The following is a 17,886-nucleotide window of genomic DNA, read 5'->3' as shown; positions in this document are numbered from 1 at the left end:
GTATTGTCCTTACCAACATAGGGTTTTTTTCCCTGTTATGCTTTCTAGGAAATGACAAGCTCTATTAAAACTTCCTTGGGTAGCAAGAACCATCCCTAGGTGAAGCAAGGAGAATCTAGGAGTGATACATTTGTTGCATGGCTCATTCCCCTCCTCCAATTTATTCCTACACGGTGTGGTCTATGCGCCATACTTTTGTCAAGTCAGAAATTTGTTAGCTTCAGAGACCTAAGGCATTATATTTATATTATAAAATAACTATATTATCACCACAGTAATCTTCCACTGGCTGTATCAGTGCAATGCTGACATTATTAAATTTCAGAGGATTCAACAGGGAAGCAGAAAGCAGTGCTTTTCTTGGTTTCATGTTGTGTGGTGTAGTTGGAAATTGCTGTTTCTATCTGTGACATCCATGCTATCTGTAACAAGAAAAAATATTTGTAAACCAAGACAACCTAAAAATTTTCCAGTAAGTTAGATGCATAAACATCCAGAGCCTTTAGTTTTATTTAGCCTCTCTTCAGGCTTGTGCTCATAATTGCTGAAGGAAACATGAATTATCCTACAACTGAGACTCTCCCAGTTGTTCAGGCCACTACATGCTGCTGGAATCTGTGTCTGGGGCCAGGGATTTCCAGCAAATGTTTCCATTTTTGGTTGGAAGGTAGGATTTTATTGCTCTGTTTGTAATGGTGAAGTTTGTTACAGGCTATTTCACCCCTTTCTTGTGATGTTTATTCATTAGCTTAATGCTGTCCCTGCAGTTGGGCTCCTCATTTTTTTGATTACGACAGCTCCAGTTCTATCAGCATCATGAGTTCTGTCCCCTCCAAGATCTGCCATGTACTGCCAACTGAATTTCAGTTTCTGTTATCATGCTGACAGCATTCAGGTCTATGTTTGCTGTCATCCAGGTATGAGGACAAGGAGTGATGGAAAGATAATTTAAAATATGTAACTTCCTCCTCTCCAGATAGTCTGGTGACAGAAATTGTCTCTGAATTGCTATGATTAGACATTGGACTAACCCTAAGAGGGTTTATCCTTTGGACTAAAACCTTTAAAGGGCCCTTTCAACCCAAACTATTCTGTGATTCTATGACATTGAGAAGATGGTAGCCCTGGTATGAAGGCAGTTTTGGAAAAGGAAGGTCATATTTCAGTAACAGGAGAAAGTAATGACTTCTTCAGTGGATAGCTATTCCAAGTACTAGCCAGTGACTAGAAAATGGAAAGAATTCACTCAGTGTTTCTTTTAGAACCAGTCTACCACCATTTACTTGTAAGAATTAGTATTTGCAGTGATCAAATGTCTGTGCATTAGGTATTAGAGAAGGAAATTCAACTTACATGAGAAAGCAAAATACTGTGAAGTGCCTGACGCACTTTCAGATGTTATACACTCTGCTGTTACTAGAAATGTGACATGGTGTGAAAATGAGGGGTAAATTTATGTAATAGTGGAATTAATCGTACCATCTGTTCAGTCTGGAATGGCAAAATGCGTGTTTTGAATAGATGAGCATGGGACAGTTTTCTGATCTGAGTACTACTGCATGTGAGTTGGGTGTGGGGGGGGTTGTTTTGGTGTTGACTGCTCTGGAGGGGCTGACCATCTTCTGTGACACAAGAAATGGATATTTTTTTTTTTGCAATCGGAATTGATAATGTTTTTTCAACAAGAATATGACCTGCTAACCACCCTGATAGAAAACTGGAACATGTTCAGCAGCAAAAATTCTCTAACAAATATGTGAGCCAGAGCACTGGGGTGTTATTTTGTTTTGTTTTACTTTTGGTCAAGTGTCACAACTGTAAGAGATTCTTATCACAGCATGACCACTTTTAGGCTGCCATCCTCCTTTAGGGAAAGCATAGTTGTGTAATTAGAGAAGGAAAAAAGGATGTGTTGCCTACCTTGGCAGTCTCTGTCTGAGCTTGTAGCAAGAAGAGTGCTATGCACTGCCGATACCTGTTCTCATGCTGAATTAGAAAAGCATTTCGCAGGCTGAAGACTGGAAAAATGTAGAAAAGGGATATAAATGCACCTCATACAACTGTCAGTCCAATTTTATATCACATTGATTATGATCAAAGAAATTATATATATAAGCATCTTTTTTTATTTCTAAAAGAGCAATTGCACCCTCATAGGGTGAGTTAATTTTGTTGTGTAGGAAGCTCTCTTATTTCAAAATGTTAATTCTACTTGCATTTTTTTAATTTTAATTGCTTCATCATTGTGCAGCTAAGGTGCTTTTGAGTCTACCTGAGGATCATTAAGAAATATGTCCCTTCAAAGTGGCCTAAATCATAACTGAAGTTAAAGAAAAACAAATATCAAAAATCAAAAAGAGAAATCCTATTTTATTTAAGTAAGTCTGTAAGATGGCTGGCACATGGGGAAGTGGCTGCACTCAAGCTAGTGCTGTCTTTGGGTTCTCCCTGGGCATGTGCCTGAGCTGGTGCTCCTGGGGATGCCCAGGCATATTGCCTCTGTTTCCTGCCACACTTTTATTCCTGAAGGTGACTGTGAGCATCATGTAGTGCATTTCTCTGCAAGGGGACAAAGTGACACCAATGTCACACATCTGGAATAAAGGGGGAGCTTAAGTCAGCTAGTGATTTTCTAATCAGAAAGAATGTTGCTGCTAACAACCTTCAGAGCTGGGTTCCTAGTACTGTATTTACATGTAAAGGTATATCTCTTGTCATGGTGTTTGCAGGTAGTTATCCTTTTAGGGTACCTTCCTGGTGTTACGAACTCACCATTTCATCTTCTATCCCTTCACTAATGCATTGAAGGCTTTGGAAAAGAATTATCAGCCTGCTGCCAAAAGGATATTTGTAGGATATTACAACATATATTTTTTTCTAGTACTTGCATTGAGCTTTGTTTATTTTCAAAGTGATGTCAACCCTCAGCAAACTAACAGAAGCAAAAGTACTTGCTAGATCAAAAAATCAGGATATCATTTTTGATTAATGTGATGGATCATATGACCTTTCTGAGAACATGCTAACTAATCTTTTAGTGCCACCAGTAATAAAAGTCTCTTTGAGAGTGCAGATAAACTGGCAATGTTCCCCAAGGTCACACATTCCAGACAATATTAAATATTTTTCTTTCTCCTGCAATGGGATATTTTCTGTTGACATTGGAATGTTTGCTTGTTGTTTTACAAAGAATGGTGGGAATCTGAACTGCAATCTCCCTACAGTAATTTTTCTCACTGTTTTTATTGTACCTCACCCCAAGGGGTCCTGTCTTAGGAAGGGGCTTCCAAGGTCTTATGAGACTACAAGTGAGTAACAGAGACTGCCATGGCTACAGCTGTAGTAAAGCTGGTAAGAATGTATGGGAGAGAAGTCAAGCAATAAGGCCAAGGGTGCAGGGAAGGGTCATAACCAGTGGACAGAGCCTAGGCTGGAATGTCATAGGCAGCTTTTTCTATTCTGATGATTGCAGCTGGATCACAGAGATAGAAAGACCCTGGTTAGGAATCTCTATGGGAAATGCTGGCTTGGAAAAAAAAATCCAGAAATATTATTTCCATAGCCATTATGGTTTTTATGGCCAATCTATTAGGTGCAAACTGGAGGGTGGCTGCACTGCCTTCTCCAGCACCCAAGGAGCTGTTGGCCTTGCATTTGCATTCAGCCTGGGCTTACATGGGATGTGGGGCTGCCCTCCCCTCCAACCTGCAGCCAAGAGGTGGCTGATACTTTTGCTCCATTTCTACTGGTTTGGTAAGGGAGCTAATTAGGCAGGCAGACAGTGCCTGGAACATGTTTTTAAAAAAGGTTATTATTCTTTGTGTTCATCCCCTTATCTTGTCTTTAGTAATTTCCCTTTTATTGCCTACCTTTATATCCTCTCAGCATTGATGCTGAATGCTAAATAGTCTGGGTGAATGTATTTCAAAGTTATCATAAATTTTACAGACTCTATGTTTATTTTCCTTATCTATTGCTTTCTCACAGAGCACTGTAGCTCCCTAAGCTTTTCCTTTCAATCTTTAGGATTAGGACGACCCTGGAGCCCAGAGATTTGTATTTCTTTTCATTCGCTTTGATAGAGGAGGTTCCTGTGATCTTGGCAGTGTTAGACTGAATCAATGAATCCTTAAGGCTGGAAAAGACCTCCAAAATCATTGAGTCCAACCTTTGACTGAACCACCATGTCAGCTAGACCACAGCCCTAAGTGCCACTTCCAGTCATTTCTTGGACACTTCCAGGGGTGCTGACTCCACCACCTCCCTGGGCAGCCTGTTCCAATCCTTAACCACCCATTCTGTGAAAATATTCTGGTGTCCATCCTGAACCTCTCCTGGTGCAGCTTAAGGCCATTTCCTTTTGTGCCATCGCTGCTTGCCTGGGAGTAGAAGCCATCTCCCACCTGGCTACAGCCTCCTTTTAGATGGTTGTAGGGAGTGATGATGTCACCCCTTTTCTCCAGGCTAAACATCCCCAGATTCCTCAGCCACTCCTTTTAAGACTTACTCTTGAGACCCTTCCCAAGCTTCACTGCTCCTCTCTGGGCACACTCTGGATTTTCAATGTACTTTTTGGACACAGAATTTGAGCTGTGGTCTCACCAGTGCCAAGTACAGATCTCTTCCCTAGTCCTGCTGGCCACATTATTGTTCATACTGGCCAGGATGCCACTGGGCTGCTTGGCCCTCTGGGCACACACTGGCTCATGTTCATCTGGCTGTCAACCAGCACCCCAGGTCCTTTTTCTCTGGGCTGCTTTCCAGCCCAGGCTCATAAAGCTGCATGTTGGTGGTGTGACTGAAGTGCAGCACACAGCACTTCACCTTACTGAATCTCCTGCACTTGGCCTCAGCCCATCAATGCAGCCTGTCTAGATCCCTCTGCAGAGCCTTCCTACCTCCCACTGGATCAACACTCCCACCCAAATTAATGCCATGTATGGCTTAAGGCTTCCCTCTCTCCCCTCATCCAGGTCTGTTATGAAGGTGTTAAACAGGACCAGCACCAATACTGAGCCCTGGGGAGCATCACTAGTGACTGGCCACCAAGTGGATGTGGCACCATTCACCACCAGGGTGAGGTGTGTGGGAGCCAGCTGCATCACAGGCTCAGACCAAGGGGAGGCCTGATGGTGCATGCCTGCTCCCTGACCCAAAATCTGATTTTGGTGACTTCAGGAACCTTGTTTTGGCAGGGTAAGGCTGGTCACTCTCTGTGGCAGTCAGCCCTCCTTCACTCCACACCCAACTGCACAGCAGCAGGGATAGGAGGAGTATTCCCCAGTGATGCATTTGGATGTCTGAGAGCGAGGAAGCATTGATGTGTGCTGGGTGATTTCCATCCTCTCAAGAGCTGGTGGAGATGTGAGGAGGAGCAGTAGCAGGAGGTAAATCTCCTCTCCAGCCTCCTTGCGAACGGCTGCTGTGTTATGTGGGAGGATATCCGGGAGAACGATGTAGTGGTGCAGCTGAAAAATGCTGCAAAGCTAGTATGGGACTGAAAATGTTCTTGGGGTGAACTGAAAGATACCCGGGGTTTCAATGACCATGTTAGGACAGTTAGGACAAGGGAACACTTGGCTTGTGAGAAAGAAGTCATTGGAGTCTTGATGCCTCCTTTGGGGTGAATGGATAGTATGTGACAGTCACTGGCATGTGTGAGTCACTGCTGGCAGCAGGGGCTGTGGGCTGTGAAGGCTGAGGCAGCAGCTCATGCCTCCCAGCAGGAGCAGAGCTGTGAAGGAAGGCAGGGCTGAGGCACCAGTGTTTGCACTCCAGGCGTCTGGGGGTGGTTTGTGGGCAAACAGCAGCTTGTCCTTATGCTGCCACACACACAGTGCATTGACATGGTGTTTATGAAAGCATTCGTAACAGGCATGGTGTGCATGCAGGCACATACCTGTAACTTGGATGGGTTCAACATTTTTCAGTATGAGTCTGTCTAGTGGGATGGGCTGGTCTAGGACTGTGCAAAATCCCCCCTCTCTTATGAAGGACTGCAGCTCAGGAGTGAGGGAAGGACAGACAGGGATTAAGCTGGTGTCTGAGGCTCCATATTTCTGGGAATAGAAATGAGGTTGGTTAGCTGGTTGTCTGCCATCTGCTCATGAGGTATAGGCACTAAACAACTCTAAATTATGTGCTTTCTCTTATCAAGGATACACAGAGAGCTTATTTGGCTGAGGAATCTTAGAAAAACTGACTGGTACCTGGAGCTCTCCTGCAAGGTCACACTTTGCATTAAAAAGCTAAAAAAGAAACACAATACAAGTCCACAAGCAGAAGACAGTCACAGGCATTCCAAAAGTATTTTCCCCCTTTCCCTCCTTATTTTAATAGCAGTTTTTTTTCTCCTTTCCTTGGGGGTAAGTTTCCTTATCTCTCCTCATGCATATGCACAAGACAGAATCCCTGGAGCTCCAGATGAGTTGCAGCCCTTCACAGATGGTTTACCAACACGTGTCCATGGGACAACCCTCAAAGAGATTTGCCTAAGGGTACCAGGTCCCTTGAATTTCTGCCTCCCTCACCAACCTCGTTGCTAAGGGATGGTGCTGTGAGTCTAAAACGTCTCACTGCATGCTTTCTTTATCTCCTTTCTCTCTAAAGCAGAACACCTGCTTCTTAAAAAAAAAACCCCAAAAAACTGGGAGATTATCACAGGTTCATTTAGACTCAGTTTACATCAGTTTCATAAACTTAATTAGCTAAATACACTCCTACACTGAAGCTTTAGTAATTTCAGGTCATCCAGTTCTTCTTCTGTTGGTGTCTAAATAGAGATCTTTATCATCTATAGAATTCTATGGAATAATCATTCATCCAGAAACATTTTCTTAAAATGAGTAATTATATCTCAATTTTAAACTTGGGGAAGTCAAGGCAAAGAGAGGAAACAAGCAGTATAGCCAATATTACATAATTTTTGCCTTTCCCTGTTTTTTTCCTTTAAGTTTTTTTTCTTCTTTCCAACAGTTCTGATATCTCTGGGATAAAAAATTTACAGGTTGCAAGGACCGTTATAAAAAGTCTTACATTCCTGAAACTTTTCTGAGCTTTAGGAATCCAACTCATCAGAACAACATCAGGAAGATATTAAGGTCTTGTAATGTAAATTCTGCCAGTAATAGTGTTCCTGTACCATGCTGAGCCTAGAAGCAGGCTTTTGAATCAGTGTTATGGTTTGCTAGTCACATAAGGAAGTATCAGCTGTTCACGCTGATTAGTCATCTTGTATTTTTATAACTAGATCAATCTTCCAAAGTACCTTCAACAGCCATCCAAAAGTTAAAAAATGTAACAACTGCAACCATGTATATCTCTAGACATTATTACCTTTTTGTTACGTTTAATTTTGGTAATTAGTAGGAAATCATCAAATAAAAAGAGGTAGACATCAAGGAGCCTTGTGCTTTCTGAGAAGAAAAACAAAAAATCAGTTTTATGGTGTGATTATTTTAAGGAATTGCTACTTCTAAGATGAGGCACATCTATGAATCACTGCACCTTACAGAATGCTTTTAACAAAGAAGCCTTGTCTCCAGTATAGTTCACAACTCTACTTGTCCTCCAGTGTGCATTCTCAAATGCACTAAATCATACATCTCAGTCATTTTGGCTACTAAATTTGTACCTTGTAGCAGCTACCTCATTCTGGTATAACAATTCCTTGCTTGCCAGGGAAAAGGACAATAAACAATCATACAGACTATCATCCTATTGGCAGCTTAGCTGTATCTCAGTCTCTCTCTGATAAACTATATGGTTGCTTTTACTTTCCTGCACGTGCCCAAATGCTGTTGCAGAGGTTCATTCTAGACCTGCCATAACAATGTATAATTTTGTTATGCTATCTCTGGACACCAGGAGATCAGGGACTTTACCTGCTAGCATCAGCTTCCCTTCATGAAGAAGTCTGTTCGCTGAAGACAAAATGTTTTCACTGCTGTTTTCTCTTAAGTTTTGCTTCAAACACTTGACCCAAAAAAAAGAGAGAAAGAGAATGGGGGAATCATGCATAATGGATGATGAACAGGGAAGCAACCAGCAGCTAAACAAGATGAGCATTTGTGTGTTCTTACCTCAGGCTAAGTACATCACACAGCTGATAACTGAGCATGCCAGTGTTTCTTCAGCAGTGCTATTGCTTAAATGTCTTTATGCTTTTGAAATGTTAAGCTGGGTTTTACTTTTCCAAATTGAGTTTAATGGTGTTTGCAGCCTTGTATGTGAACAGACATAATCCTTGAGGTGGGGCCCACTTGATGATGTTACCATAGTGCTGCCTAAAGTCTCTCTGGGTAGGTAGGGCAAAAATGTGCACACCCAGGTATGCTGTGTGATTTTTTGTAATGCATTTTAAGTGTAAATGGGAAGTTCTTTGGCTCAGCTTGAGAAGTGAAAGAGGCAAATAATTTCTACTTTATTGGATGATGCTGGTAATACTTACATCTATCCCATATCCTTCTGTCCCCAAAAGCAAATATGGTAGAGTCCCCCTGGACTGTATCATTGCCCTCTCCTGGATGCTGAGAGCAACCCATGCTGCCATGCAAGGCAATGTGTGTTCAGCTACAGCACTTGCTGTGCCCAGGCTGCAGCTGCCCCTGTTAGAACAGAGCCATCCTCACTAGCTAGAATACAGACAACCAGCCAACTTTAGACCACACTAGGAAGACAGATAGGAAACTAAACCCTCCTCTAGAAAAAAAACCAAACCTCCTTTAAAATCTGCTTACCTCTGGAACAAAGAACCTTTTGTCACGATCCCAGACCTGAGGCCAAATTATGACCTCTTGCAGCTGCCTGAACTTTTGAAAGTTATCCAACCACTTGACTTTTCCTTCCAGATCCCCTGAAATGTGTGAAACACCAGTTACTGCCAGGGCTGGCAAAAGCAGTCCTGTTTCTAGAAGATGCTGAGTACCAATTTTCTCCTGTGAAAGCTGAAGTACCTCACATGTGAGGCCCCAGATGAAATCTTGATCTCATTGTAAAAAATGCCTAAACTCTACTTAAATCAGCAGAGAGAGAATTTCAATTCATGCATTCAAAGATGGTTAAATTCACTGCTAAATGAAAAGATTGTGTTTATTAATCTGTCTGGGGAACAGGAAATCATATAAAACTCAATTAAACTGTAATCTTAAAAATGTCTTCAAAAAAAGTCCTGTCATCCTCAACTGTCTGGTATAGTGAGAGAAAAATAATTTTCATTATATAGAGCCTGATAAAAAGACTGTTGAAATTAATGAGAATTAATTTCAGAGGAAGTGTTGCCAGAAGTGATTGAGGTGGGGGTCCCTCAAAATGTGAAAAATGGAGACTGTGTCTTTGCTGATTCAAAGCCATTATGGGCAAAGCTTTAATGGACCTGCAACTGAAATTTCAAGTCTTTGGGTGGAGTGATATTGCAGATAATGGCTTCAGATAATGGTTTTCACATACCTCCCCACCAGAAGGGGAGTGCTTGGACTACAACTGTTTATTATGTTACTGGTTCACTGATCAAAAAATGAAGGCAGATCTTTGTCAGGTGTCTGTGAGTAAAGAGGGTCACCCTTCTATCTTTGGTTTCCTTCATCCAGAGCTATCTAATTTCTGGAAGGACCTATTTATTCTGCCAGTAATACTCTCCAGACATCCCATGGTCTTTTGGGGCCACACCTAAAACTGCTGTCCTTATATATGTTAAATATATAAATATTATATATTTTAAAAAATTCAGGGAAAAAATTAATATCTGGACCAGCCTCTTGTTTTATGCAATAGCTAGAGAAAATCTGCAGCTGAGACAACTTTACATAGTAGGACCCTGTCATTAGTGAAAGGTCATGGACATAATATTCCCCTTGTGAGAGAAAATTTATCCTATTAAGGATCAGCCCTAAAAAAATCCTCCTTAGACATAAATCCAACTGAAAGACTTCTTTGTTTGGGATCTTTCTTGATATGGTCCAATTTGAGATCTGCTTTTAATTTTTTGCCTGTCACTGCAGATGATTCTAAGAAAATACAGGGTACTCACTGATTTGGGAGTCCTGTGACATTGCTCAGAGAGGCTTTGACAGCACAAGGTGGCCCAAATCATTCCCTACAGAATGAGGGTCAGGATTGTAGAAAGGCACACACATCCTTGCTGCTTTTCTGCAGAGACACTTGACCAATTCACGCTTCAAAGGACAGGCACAAAGAAGCCATGTAACTTTCTAATTTCTAACTGCATACTTAACTTCTAAGCATTGTTACTTACTTATAGACTTTTCCACCTTCTCTTTAAGTGACTGGATAAAACTTTTCTCTGTTTCATCAGTGCTCCTCTTCCAGATGTTGTTGAGGAGGAGGGGATACCGTGTCAGTCGATGCAGAGGAGCAACCAGCAGCTCTGGCAGATGCAACCTCTTGCACTGTTCATTTTGTTCACACCACTGCTGAAGACAAGGAAAATGTGCCTTAGGCTTCAGCTTCCTTCTGGCTAGGAGGTAGCAAAGAGCTTTCTGCATCATTAGCTGATTGTAACGAGACAGGGACTAATGAAAGATGAGTTTCTCAGTAAGAACAAGGGCATTATAAAGTCTCTTCATAGTTTAACCCAGCAAGTATCTAAACCACACAGCCACTCATTCACTTTTCACTCCCTCCTGTGGGATGGGGAATAGAAATGGGAAATAAAAACTAAAGTTTGTAGTTTGAGATAAAGGCCGTTTAATAGAATAGAAACAGAAAGGAAAAAAAAACCAGAATATACAAATCAAGTGGTGCACAATGCTCACCACCCACTGGTCCATGCCCAGCCAGTCCCAGAGCAGAAGCCCTTCCAGCCAGCTTTCCCTGTAGTTTATGTACTGAGCATGACACCATATGGTATGGAATACCCCTTGGGTCACTTGGGGTCACCTGTTGTGGCTGTGTCCCCTCCCAACCTCTTGTGCCCACCAGACTCCTCGCTGGTGGTGGTGAGAGACAGAAAAGTCCTTGATTTAATGCAAACTGCCTAGCAACAAGTAAACATCAGTGTGTTATCAAGATTACTCTCATCTTAAATGCAAACCACAACATTATACCAGCTACTAGGAACAAAATTAACAGTATCCCAGCTAAGCCAAGGACAACTCTCCACAGAGGAAGTTGCATTGCCCCTCCAGATTCAGTTTCTGCATTGCTGCTTACAATTCCAGATGCTGTGGCCATGCTGTCATATCCAGTAAGGCTCTTATTTATCTGTTGTTTTAATTTTCTCAGGTCTTCCTGAGAAAATTAACCTGAGTTAGGTTTGAAAGCCACCTTATATTTTGGGGTCACTGCTACTTGCCAGTGGGGAACATTTTTCCTATATGTGAATGTATACAAAGTGAAGCCCCAAGGCCCAAGCTGCAGAGCTTGCCTGCCACAAAAAGATGTCCTTCCAGTTTTGGGCTGCCTGTGAGAAAAGCCCACTACTTGAGGTTTCTCTTTCTAAACCTGTAATATTGAAGATTAATCTTAAGTATTTAAAGGATACACTGGTCTGCTAGCGATGTCAGAAAGAGCAGAGCCTGAGATCCCCACCACTGCACTGGCTGGTATCAGCAAAGACAAAACCTGCTGTAGTGCTGCAACTTGATAAAGAGTCCAGTGATTGCTCTTTCCAGCCTTAGAGGGAGGTAAATCCTCCTTTACTGATAGTGTTTTGATGCCAAAGTAAGACATTTGAAATTGATTTTTTTTACTGTAACAATTTAACTTTGTTAAGGTGGAGGTCACTGAGTCAAGAGATTATGTGCAGAACAAAATAAAGAGACTAGTAGTTTGTATTTCCTGCCTGCAAAAAAGGCAGCCCAGCTCTTACCCCCTTATCTGTTCTAAATTTCAGGTAGGGACTTTCACACATGCAGGTAAACATACACTCAGAAGGGTGACTTCCAATCGGTGATCGGCTCTGCAAAAAATCCACGTGAAATGCTGTCTACACAGTTTTGCTTCTAATGAACATTCCTAGTTTGCTGTTAAAATCCTGCCATAAGGTAGAAGGCTGAAGACAACAACAACAACAACAACAAGAACAGCAATAACAACAAAACCATTGCTTTACCTTCAGGTAGATGCCAAAATCTTCTCTCTTTCTCAGCTTTTCCAAGTAGAAGACAGCAGAGGTATAATTAAGGCAATAAATCTGGTGTGTCTGGCAGAGGTCTCCCTGGAAAAACTGCAGAAAAGGTTTGGAGATTTATCAAGAAAGAAAAATGACAAGGGGAGAAACAGGAGTTTTGGGGTTGTAATGTGCATTTTATATGAGATTTCCTTGAATCTAGGAAGATGGGAAAAGAAGAAATTAAAAAAGGAAAGGACAGTTTAAACAGCAATAAAACTGTAAAGTAGTAAAAATACCACAACAATGCTTCAGTAATGTATGGGAGTAGTGTTTTAACAGATCTGCAGAGGTGTGACACATTGTTCTCATTAGAAATAAATGATGTGAAATTCATATAGAAGTTGAAGATGAAACCCAGTATTTCTGAAACAGCTTTGATTACTTCATGTAGCATGGTATCTTATATCTGAGTATGCTCCTAGAAATAACAGGATAGCCTCATTTACATTGGAGATGTTGAATGTCATGCATGATAAAATGCAGCTTTGTCTGAGATTTTGTCTGTCTACACAAACATAATCAATAAGAATGCCTGAGGTCAGAGCTCACAGGGGCAAGAAACCAAGCGCTAGCATGAATGTCTCTGTTAAAAATCTTAACACTGAGGTAGGATCTTCTGGTATTTCCCAGAAGTTTTCTAATGGCCTCTACTGCTAGGGAAGGTTCTATCAATCAATTGATTTTCTATCTTCACTAATACTTCCAACTTTACAGGCATTGGGAAGTTGAGCAGGAATTGGAGCTCCTGCAGACTGCTGTTCAGACAAATGCCTTGTTTCCCACACAGACTGACCAAGAGGGTTGCAGGGTAGGCAGGGCTTGGCAGTGGCAGGACAGATGTGGCTGCGTCTCTCTCTTGCTTAACAGACACAGGCCAAAGTGTAATTTTAGTGTCAATGAGCTCTTAATTAAGCAATTATAAACACTTTTGGGTCTGGTCTGTGGAGTAAAGGAGGGTCAGTGTGAAGGAGTGGAAGCAGGCACTGATGGGGCTGGGGTCTGGTTTCAGGGAAATATCTTCCATGGGATGGGAAGTTTGCCTCTGCCAGTGGAAAAGTCTCCTCAGAGTCTGGGCTGCTGTTCCCCAGGAAGAGAAAATCTTTCCACACTTGATTCCACATACAGAGCACCTTCCCATGACTGCTTCAAACATGCCAATGAATAGAAATATAAACATCCTTCTAATAGGAACAACCTGAGGCTGAGACCAAACTGCTGGTGACAAATGTCATGGGCTGGACAGACCTGATTGCTCTGGAGCTGTGACATGTATGTGATATGTATGCTGTGATAAATGGTCTGTTGCTTGTGTTAAAAGCAAGAATACTTCTAATTATGTTACCATTCTGAGTACAGAGCTGAAATCCATAGGAGAGTCTGACTTGCTGATGTGCTTCTTCACAGTTTCAAAAAATGTCTTCAGAAAACTGAGACTTATCTAAGTAAGGGGAGGAAATAAATTAGCATCAGTGATCTGAATTTAAGATTAAAGCAGCTTTATTGTCCATCCCTGGCCTCTCTAAAGGCTCCAAGTGTCATGGGTGCCCATACCTATCTCTACCATTGCCAGAATTTTCTTCAGAATTATGCCCAGAATGCTTTAATTAGTCAGAAGCTAAGACAAATCTATACAAATACCCACTTATGTTGTGATAATGCCTGATGACAAAAGTTTTGAAACAAGATTAGTCCTGTTAAACTTAGGGTAGCAGCTGTATTTAATGTGGATTAACATTAAAAATGACAAAGGGTGAATGGTATCTGCTGGAAAACAATGATGGTGTGTGACAGAGCTGTGACAGTTAAGGAAGCCTTCACAGTCCATGAGGAAGGCACCATCTTTCATGGTTTGAGTTTGTTTCATACAATTGAAGGTGAAGGAAGTATCTATAAAATACTACAAAACCTCATGTATTCCCCATAAGTAAACTTTACATATTTATACTGAATTCAAAATGCCTACCTCATCAGTCAGATGGGGCTGCAAGCCTGCTCCTAAGCCCACACTTTCATCCTGAACACACAAGTTTCACTATTCACACTATTTTCATACAAATTCATGACTGGGCTAAGCTGTTGGCCAAATGTTAGGCCAGAAGGGCACCTCAATCTGCTGGGATACTGCTACAGACTGTAGTAGCTGCAGACTGCTTTGTTTGGTGTATTTATGGGGCAAGGATGCTTATAGGATGATGCTCATTCTTTAATTTTGACCTTTACAATTTTACAGCTTGCATTTTTTCATGGATTCAGCCTGCTGTCAAGAGGAAATGCATACTGTAAAATGTATGAAAAAAGGCACCAAAGGCATTGAGAGCAGCTTCATTCTCCTATGTTTAATCAATATTTGAAGTATGCATAACAGATGGTCATTTATTATCCTCATCAATAAGGACAACAAAATTAGAAATTAAAGCAGGATATTTCTTTAAGATAGTTCTCTCAAAACATGACCAAGCTCCAGTCAAGCTCAAAGCTAAGTGAAACACAGCAATATATCCCACTCTCTTCCCTGAACAAGAACAAGGCAATCAACAGCCACACATCTGCTGAACTCTAGCAGTTATCTGCAGGTACAGTCTTAATCCACAGTGAGCCAGAGGTGAAACCTGTCAGCTAAAAATCTTTTTCCTTGTATCTCCAAACATACTGGTTGGTCATTCAACAGCTCACCAGGTGTGAGGTCTGTGACTGAGCAGCAGTACCTTGCTCATCTGTTTGAGCTCTGCTATTGTCCCTGCTTTGAAGACCTTTCCCAGTTTTCTTGTTTTGGCTAAAAAAGGGAGAGATGCAGTACTAAGGCAAGGAAATTACAGTATGGGAAATAAATGGAACGCAGCAGCTGATTTAGGGCATGTGATTTGATTGTGAGTAGTTTTTCAATTAAGGCAGCTGCAGAGTTCTTTCCAAAGTTCTCTTTCCAGTGAAGGGTGAGGTGTCCTGTAAAAGGGCCCTCTAGCTAAGAAAAATTGTTTTGTTTCCAAAATAATGTAAAAGCTATTTTTGACTTAGGGGTTTTAAACTTTCAGGAGCTGAAAATGATCTCCCAGCAACTGGCCAAAAGCAGGAAAGAGCTGGAGCACATCACAGCCAAGCCCAGTGGCCTCCCTCCTCCTGGACAGTGCAGAGTAAGTAGCACATGAACCTGGGAGAGATCCTTACACACGTGCCAAGGGAAACCTCAGCTGGAGAGAGGGGATCAGCATTTTGTTTTAACTTGCTCTTTTGGAGTGGCATAATAGACAGCAAAGTCTTTGTGCCCATCTGCTTGCAAAAGAGGCCTTGTTATGTAGTTATTTTGCCATGCTTTCTGTTTTGGTGTAGGGATTGGGTAGTAGTTTCTCTTCATCTCTTTTAAAAGGTCACTGCTTATGAGAATTAGTCTCAAACTTGTGTTTGCTTCAGGAACAACTGCCAAATGAGCTCTCCCCCATGTTTAAAATGCCACGTATCTTTGGCTGGAGAGGATGATTTGCACTGGTGGTCTTTGACTCTCACTGGTATACCACATAGAGAAGAGGAAAAGGTGGATTGTTTGAACAAAGTTCCAAATGTGAGCACTGAAACTAAATAGAAGCTTTTGGTTTGTTGTATTCTTTTACTGGGTTGATTGATTTCTGATCTAAGTAACAGCTCTCTTTTTCTACTCACCTTGTTTAACTCCTCTAAGTTTGCAAAAAGTCTCCACAAATCCACATCCAAGAGAAATTCATTGCTCTGGAGGTATTTTAGAGTGTTCATAAATATCTTTAAAACCAAAGCAAATTCATGTTAATTACTGTTTGTGCCAATTCAATAATTTTTTTCCCCTCCAAAACAACATTTTTACTGAAATTCATGAAAGGATTATTTGATTTAGGGAGGGCAGAAGATGGCATTGTGAGAAAAGTTTCCTGATCTGCCTGAAGGTTTAAGATTGGGTGCTGCGGTGCTGAGGTGATGAGTTTGCCCGGCTCACGTTCAGCCCCGATCAGCGGCGAAGGGGCGCTTGAGGAGCCCGGAGCTCCTATCGCGCCTATGGGTCCCGAAGAGATCTACGATACGAGAGCGAAGAAGGGCGGCAAACGCAGGGAGGCGCAGGCAAGGAAAGAGGGACTCAGCCTTCAGGAAGGGTTGGCAGGTTTATTGGAGGAAGGTCGAAGGGGGAGAAAAAGCAGGGTGGAGGGAGAAGGACTGAGCACCGAACTGAGGGTAAGTAACAGCTTATAAGGGAAGGGGGAGGGCCAGGGAGGGGCAACACGACAGCAAATGAGGGTATGAAAAAACTGATACATAGGTTGATGAACGCATGAAACCGACAAATCAGCAAAAAACTGGGGAGGGGTCCCTGCCCCTGCCCAATCACTCGACACCCTGGGGAGAAGGTTCTAGAAGGAAAGGCAGGGCTGCCGAGTGATGGACAAAGGCCAGGGGTGGGGACAACAAGACACATCTGATGGATAGGGGAGGGGAAACATGATAGACAAATAACGATAAGAAATTGGGGATTTCCAGGGAAAGAGGGGGAAACTATTCAGGATGAACCAGACCAAATCAAACAACGTTACATCACACACCACCACAATTGGGTTTTGTGCAGAAGAGGGTATGAATGATCTCTCTGGGGTTTCTCTGTGGTTACCATGGAGGCAGCTGTGTCCCTGCTGTGCCCTTGGGCAGCAGAGGGGCAAATGAGCCCCCTGCAGATCCCTGTGTGAAGGACTCAGTAACATCAGAGCCACAGTTACAGAGTTCTCTGACCTTTCTAAATGCTTTCCTTCCTACCCCATGCAACTGCTGCTATCTAAATTGTTTAGAGTTACTATGAGGAAAAAAGATATTCTTGGATTAAGGTAAGTAGCAGTCCTGTGGAGGTTTTTAATGCTCTTTGGATTGTTTTATTAGCCTGTATTCAGTGAAAACTGCATGTGTATTTATTGGCTGTTTAAGATTTTATATTTTTTAAGCTGATTGAGCTGTATTGAATCTGACCTAAATCTGAAAAAGTCTTAAAATTTATAGGTTACTGAGTAGACTTTTTTTTGGTTATGTGTATAAAGCGTAATGAAAAAACCTGTTAGCCAGGTGCCAAGACCTAATAACTAGTGAGAGTGTTTGTTTAGCCTTGTGTAATTCTTTAGTTACCATGACCTGGTTGTCCTGAGAGCCTTAAGTGGATTTATGGTGGTCTAAAAGCTCCCTGTGGAGATTCATTAAAATCAATGGAATATTTCTATACTTGGGGGTATCCAGGTATCTTTAAATTGGTTACCCAAATGCAATGGGTTCTTTCTTTAGAGGGAGAGTTTGGGAAGCTGGCATGGACTGAATAGTTCATCATTCATGGGCCATGCAGGGCTGGCTGAGGTTTCTCTGTGGGCTCCTGCATCAGACTCACAAGGGGCCTGCATGCCTGCTGTTATCATCATTCTTCCCAGTATTCCCCACTTTTTAAACTTTTCAGGTTGCTAAACAAAGTGTACAGAAAGAAGGATGCTCTTTTCCTGCCTTGAACCAATAGCTGGTCCTGCTATCCCGTTTTCTGTCTCTTCCTGTTCTGCCCCACCAAGGAGGAATTCAGCCCATTCCTCTATTTATTTCCTTTACTATGCAGTAGTTCTTGTATTGTTCAGGATAACTTTCCAGTAACATGGAAAATGTTTTACAAATCTTTTTTCTTCGACTTAATAAGAAATCAGGAATTGTCTGTGCCAAGTACGAGAAACATTATAAGAAAATGTTTGTGGAAGCTTCCCTCCTTTTGAATGGATACATTA

The 17,886-nt window shown here is 41.9% G+C and overlaps 2 protein-coding genes across 2 annotated transcripts in view; one reads left to right on the top strand and one right to left on the bottom strand.

Annotated features, from left to right (window-relative positions):
* The window catches only part of EEA1 (early endosome antigen 1), a 235,835-nt gene that overhangs the window by 68,460 nt on the left and 149,489 nt on the right, over positions 1-17,886 (top strand). The window lies entirely within an intron of this gene.
* The window catches only part of PLEKHG7 (pleckstrin homology and RhoGEF domain containing G7), a 115,495-nt gene continuing 97,923 nt past the window's right edge, over positions 315-17,886 (bottom strand). The window contains exons 8-17 of the mRNA XM_036401170.1: positions 15,782-15,877; positions 13,473-13,568; positions 12,071-12,184; positions 10,253-10,427; positions 8,739-8,854; positions 7,884-7,974; positions 7,336-7,415; positions 5,900-6,059; positions 1,921-2,018; positions 315-422 (exon numbers count right to left, since the gene is read on the bottom strand). Of these exons, the coding sequence (XP_036257063.1) occupies positions 315-422; positions 1,921-2,018; positions 5,900-6,059; positions 7,336-7,415; positions 7,884-7,974; positions 8,739-8,854; positions 10,253-10,427; positions 12,071-12,184; positions 13,473-13,568; positions 15,782-15,877 (1,134 nt within the window). The remainder of the gene's footprint in view (positions 423-1,920; positions 2,019-5,899; positions 6,060-7,335; positions 7,416-7,883; positions 7,975-8,738; positions 8,855-10,252; positions 10,428-12,070; positions 12,185-13,472; positions 13,569-15,781; positions 15,878-17,886) is intronic.

Source organism: Molothrus ater, chromosome 5, assembly GCF_012460135.2.
Source record: "Molothrus ater isolate BHLD 08-10-18 breed brown headed cowbird chromosome 5, BPBGC_Mater_1.1, whole genome shotgun sequence".
NCBI lineage: Eukaryota > Metazoa > Chordata > Aves > Passeriformes > Icteridae > Molothrus > Molothrus ater.
The sequence above is the reverse complement of the archived record's forward strand: the minus strand, read 5'-3'. Positions and strand labels throughout refer to the sequence as shown.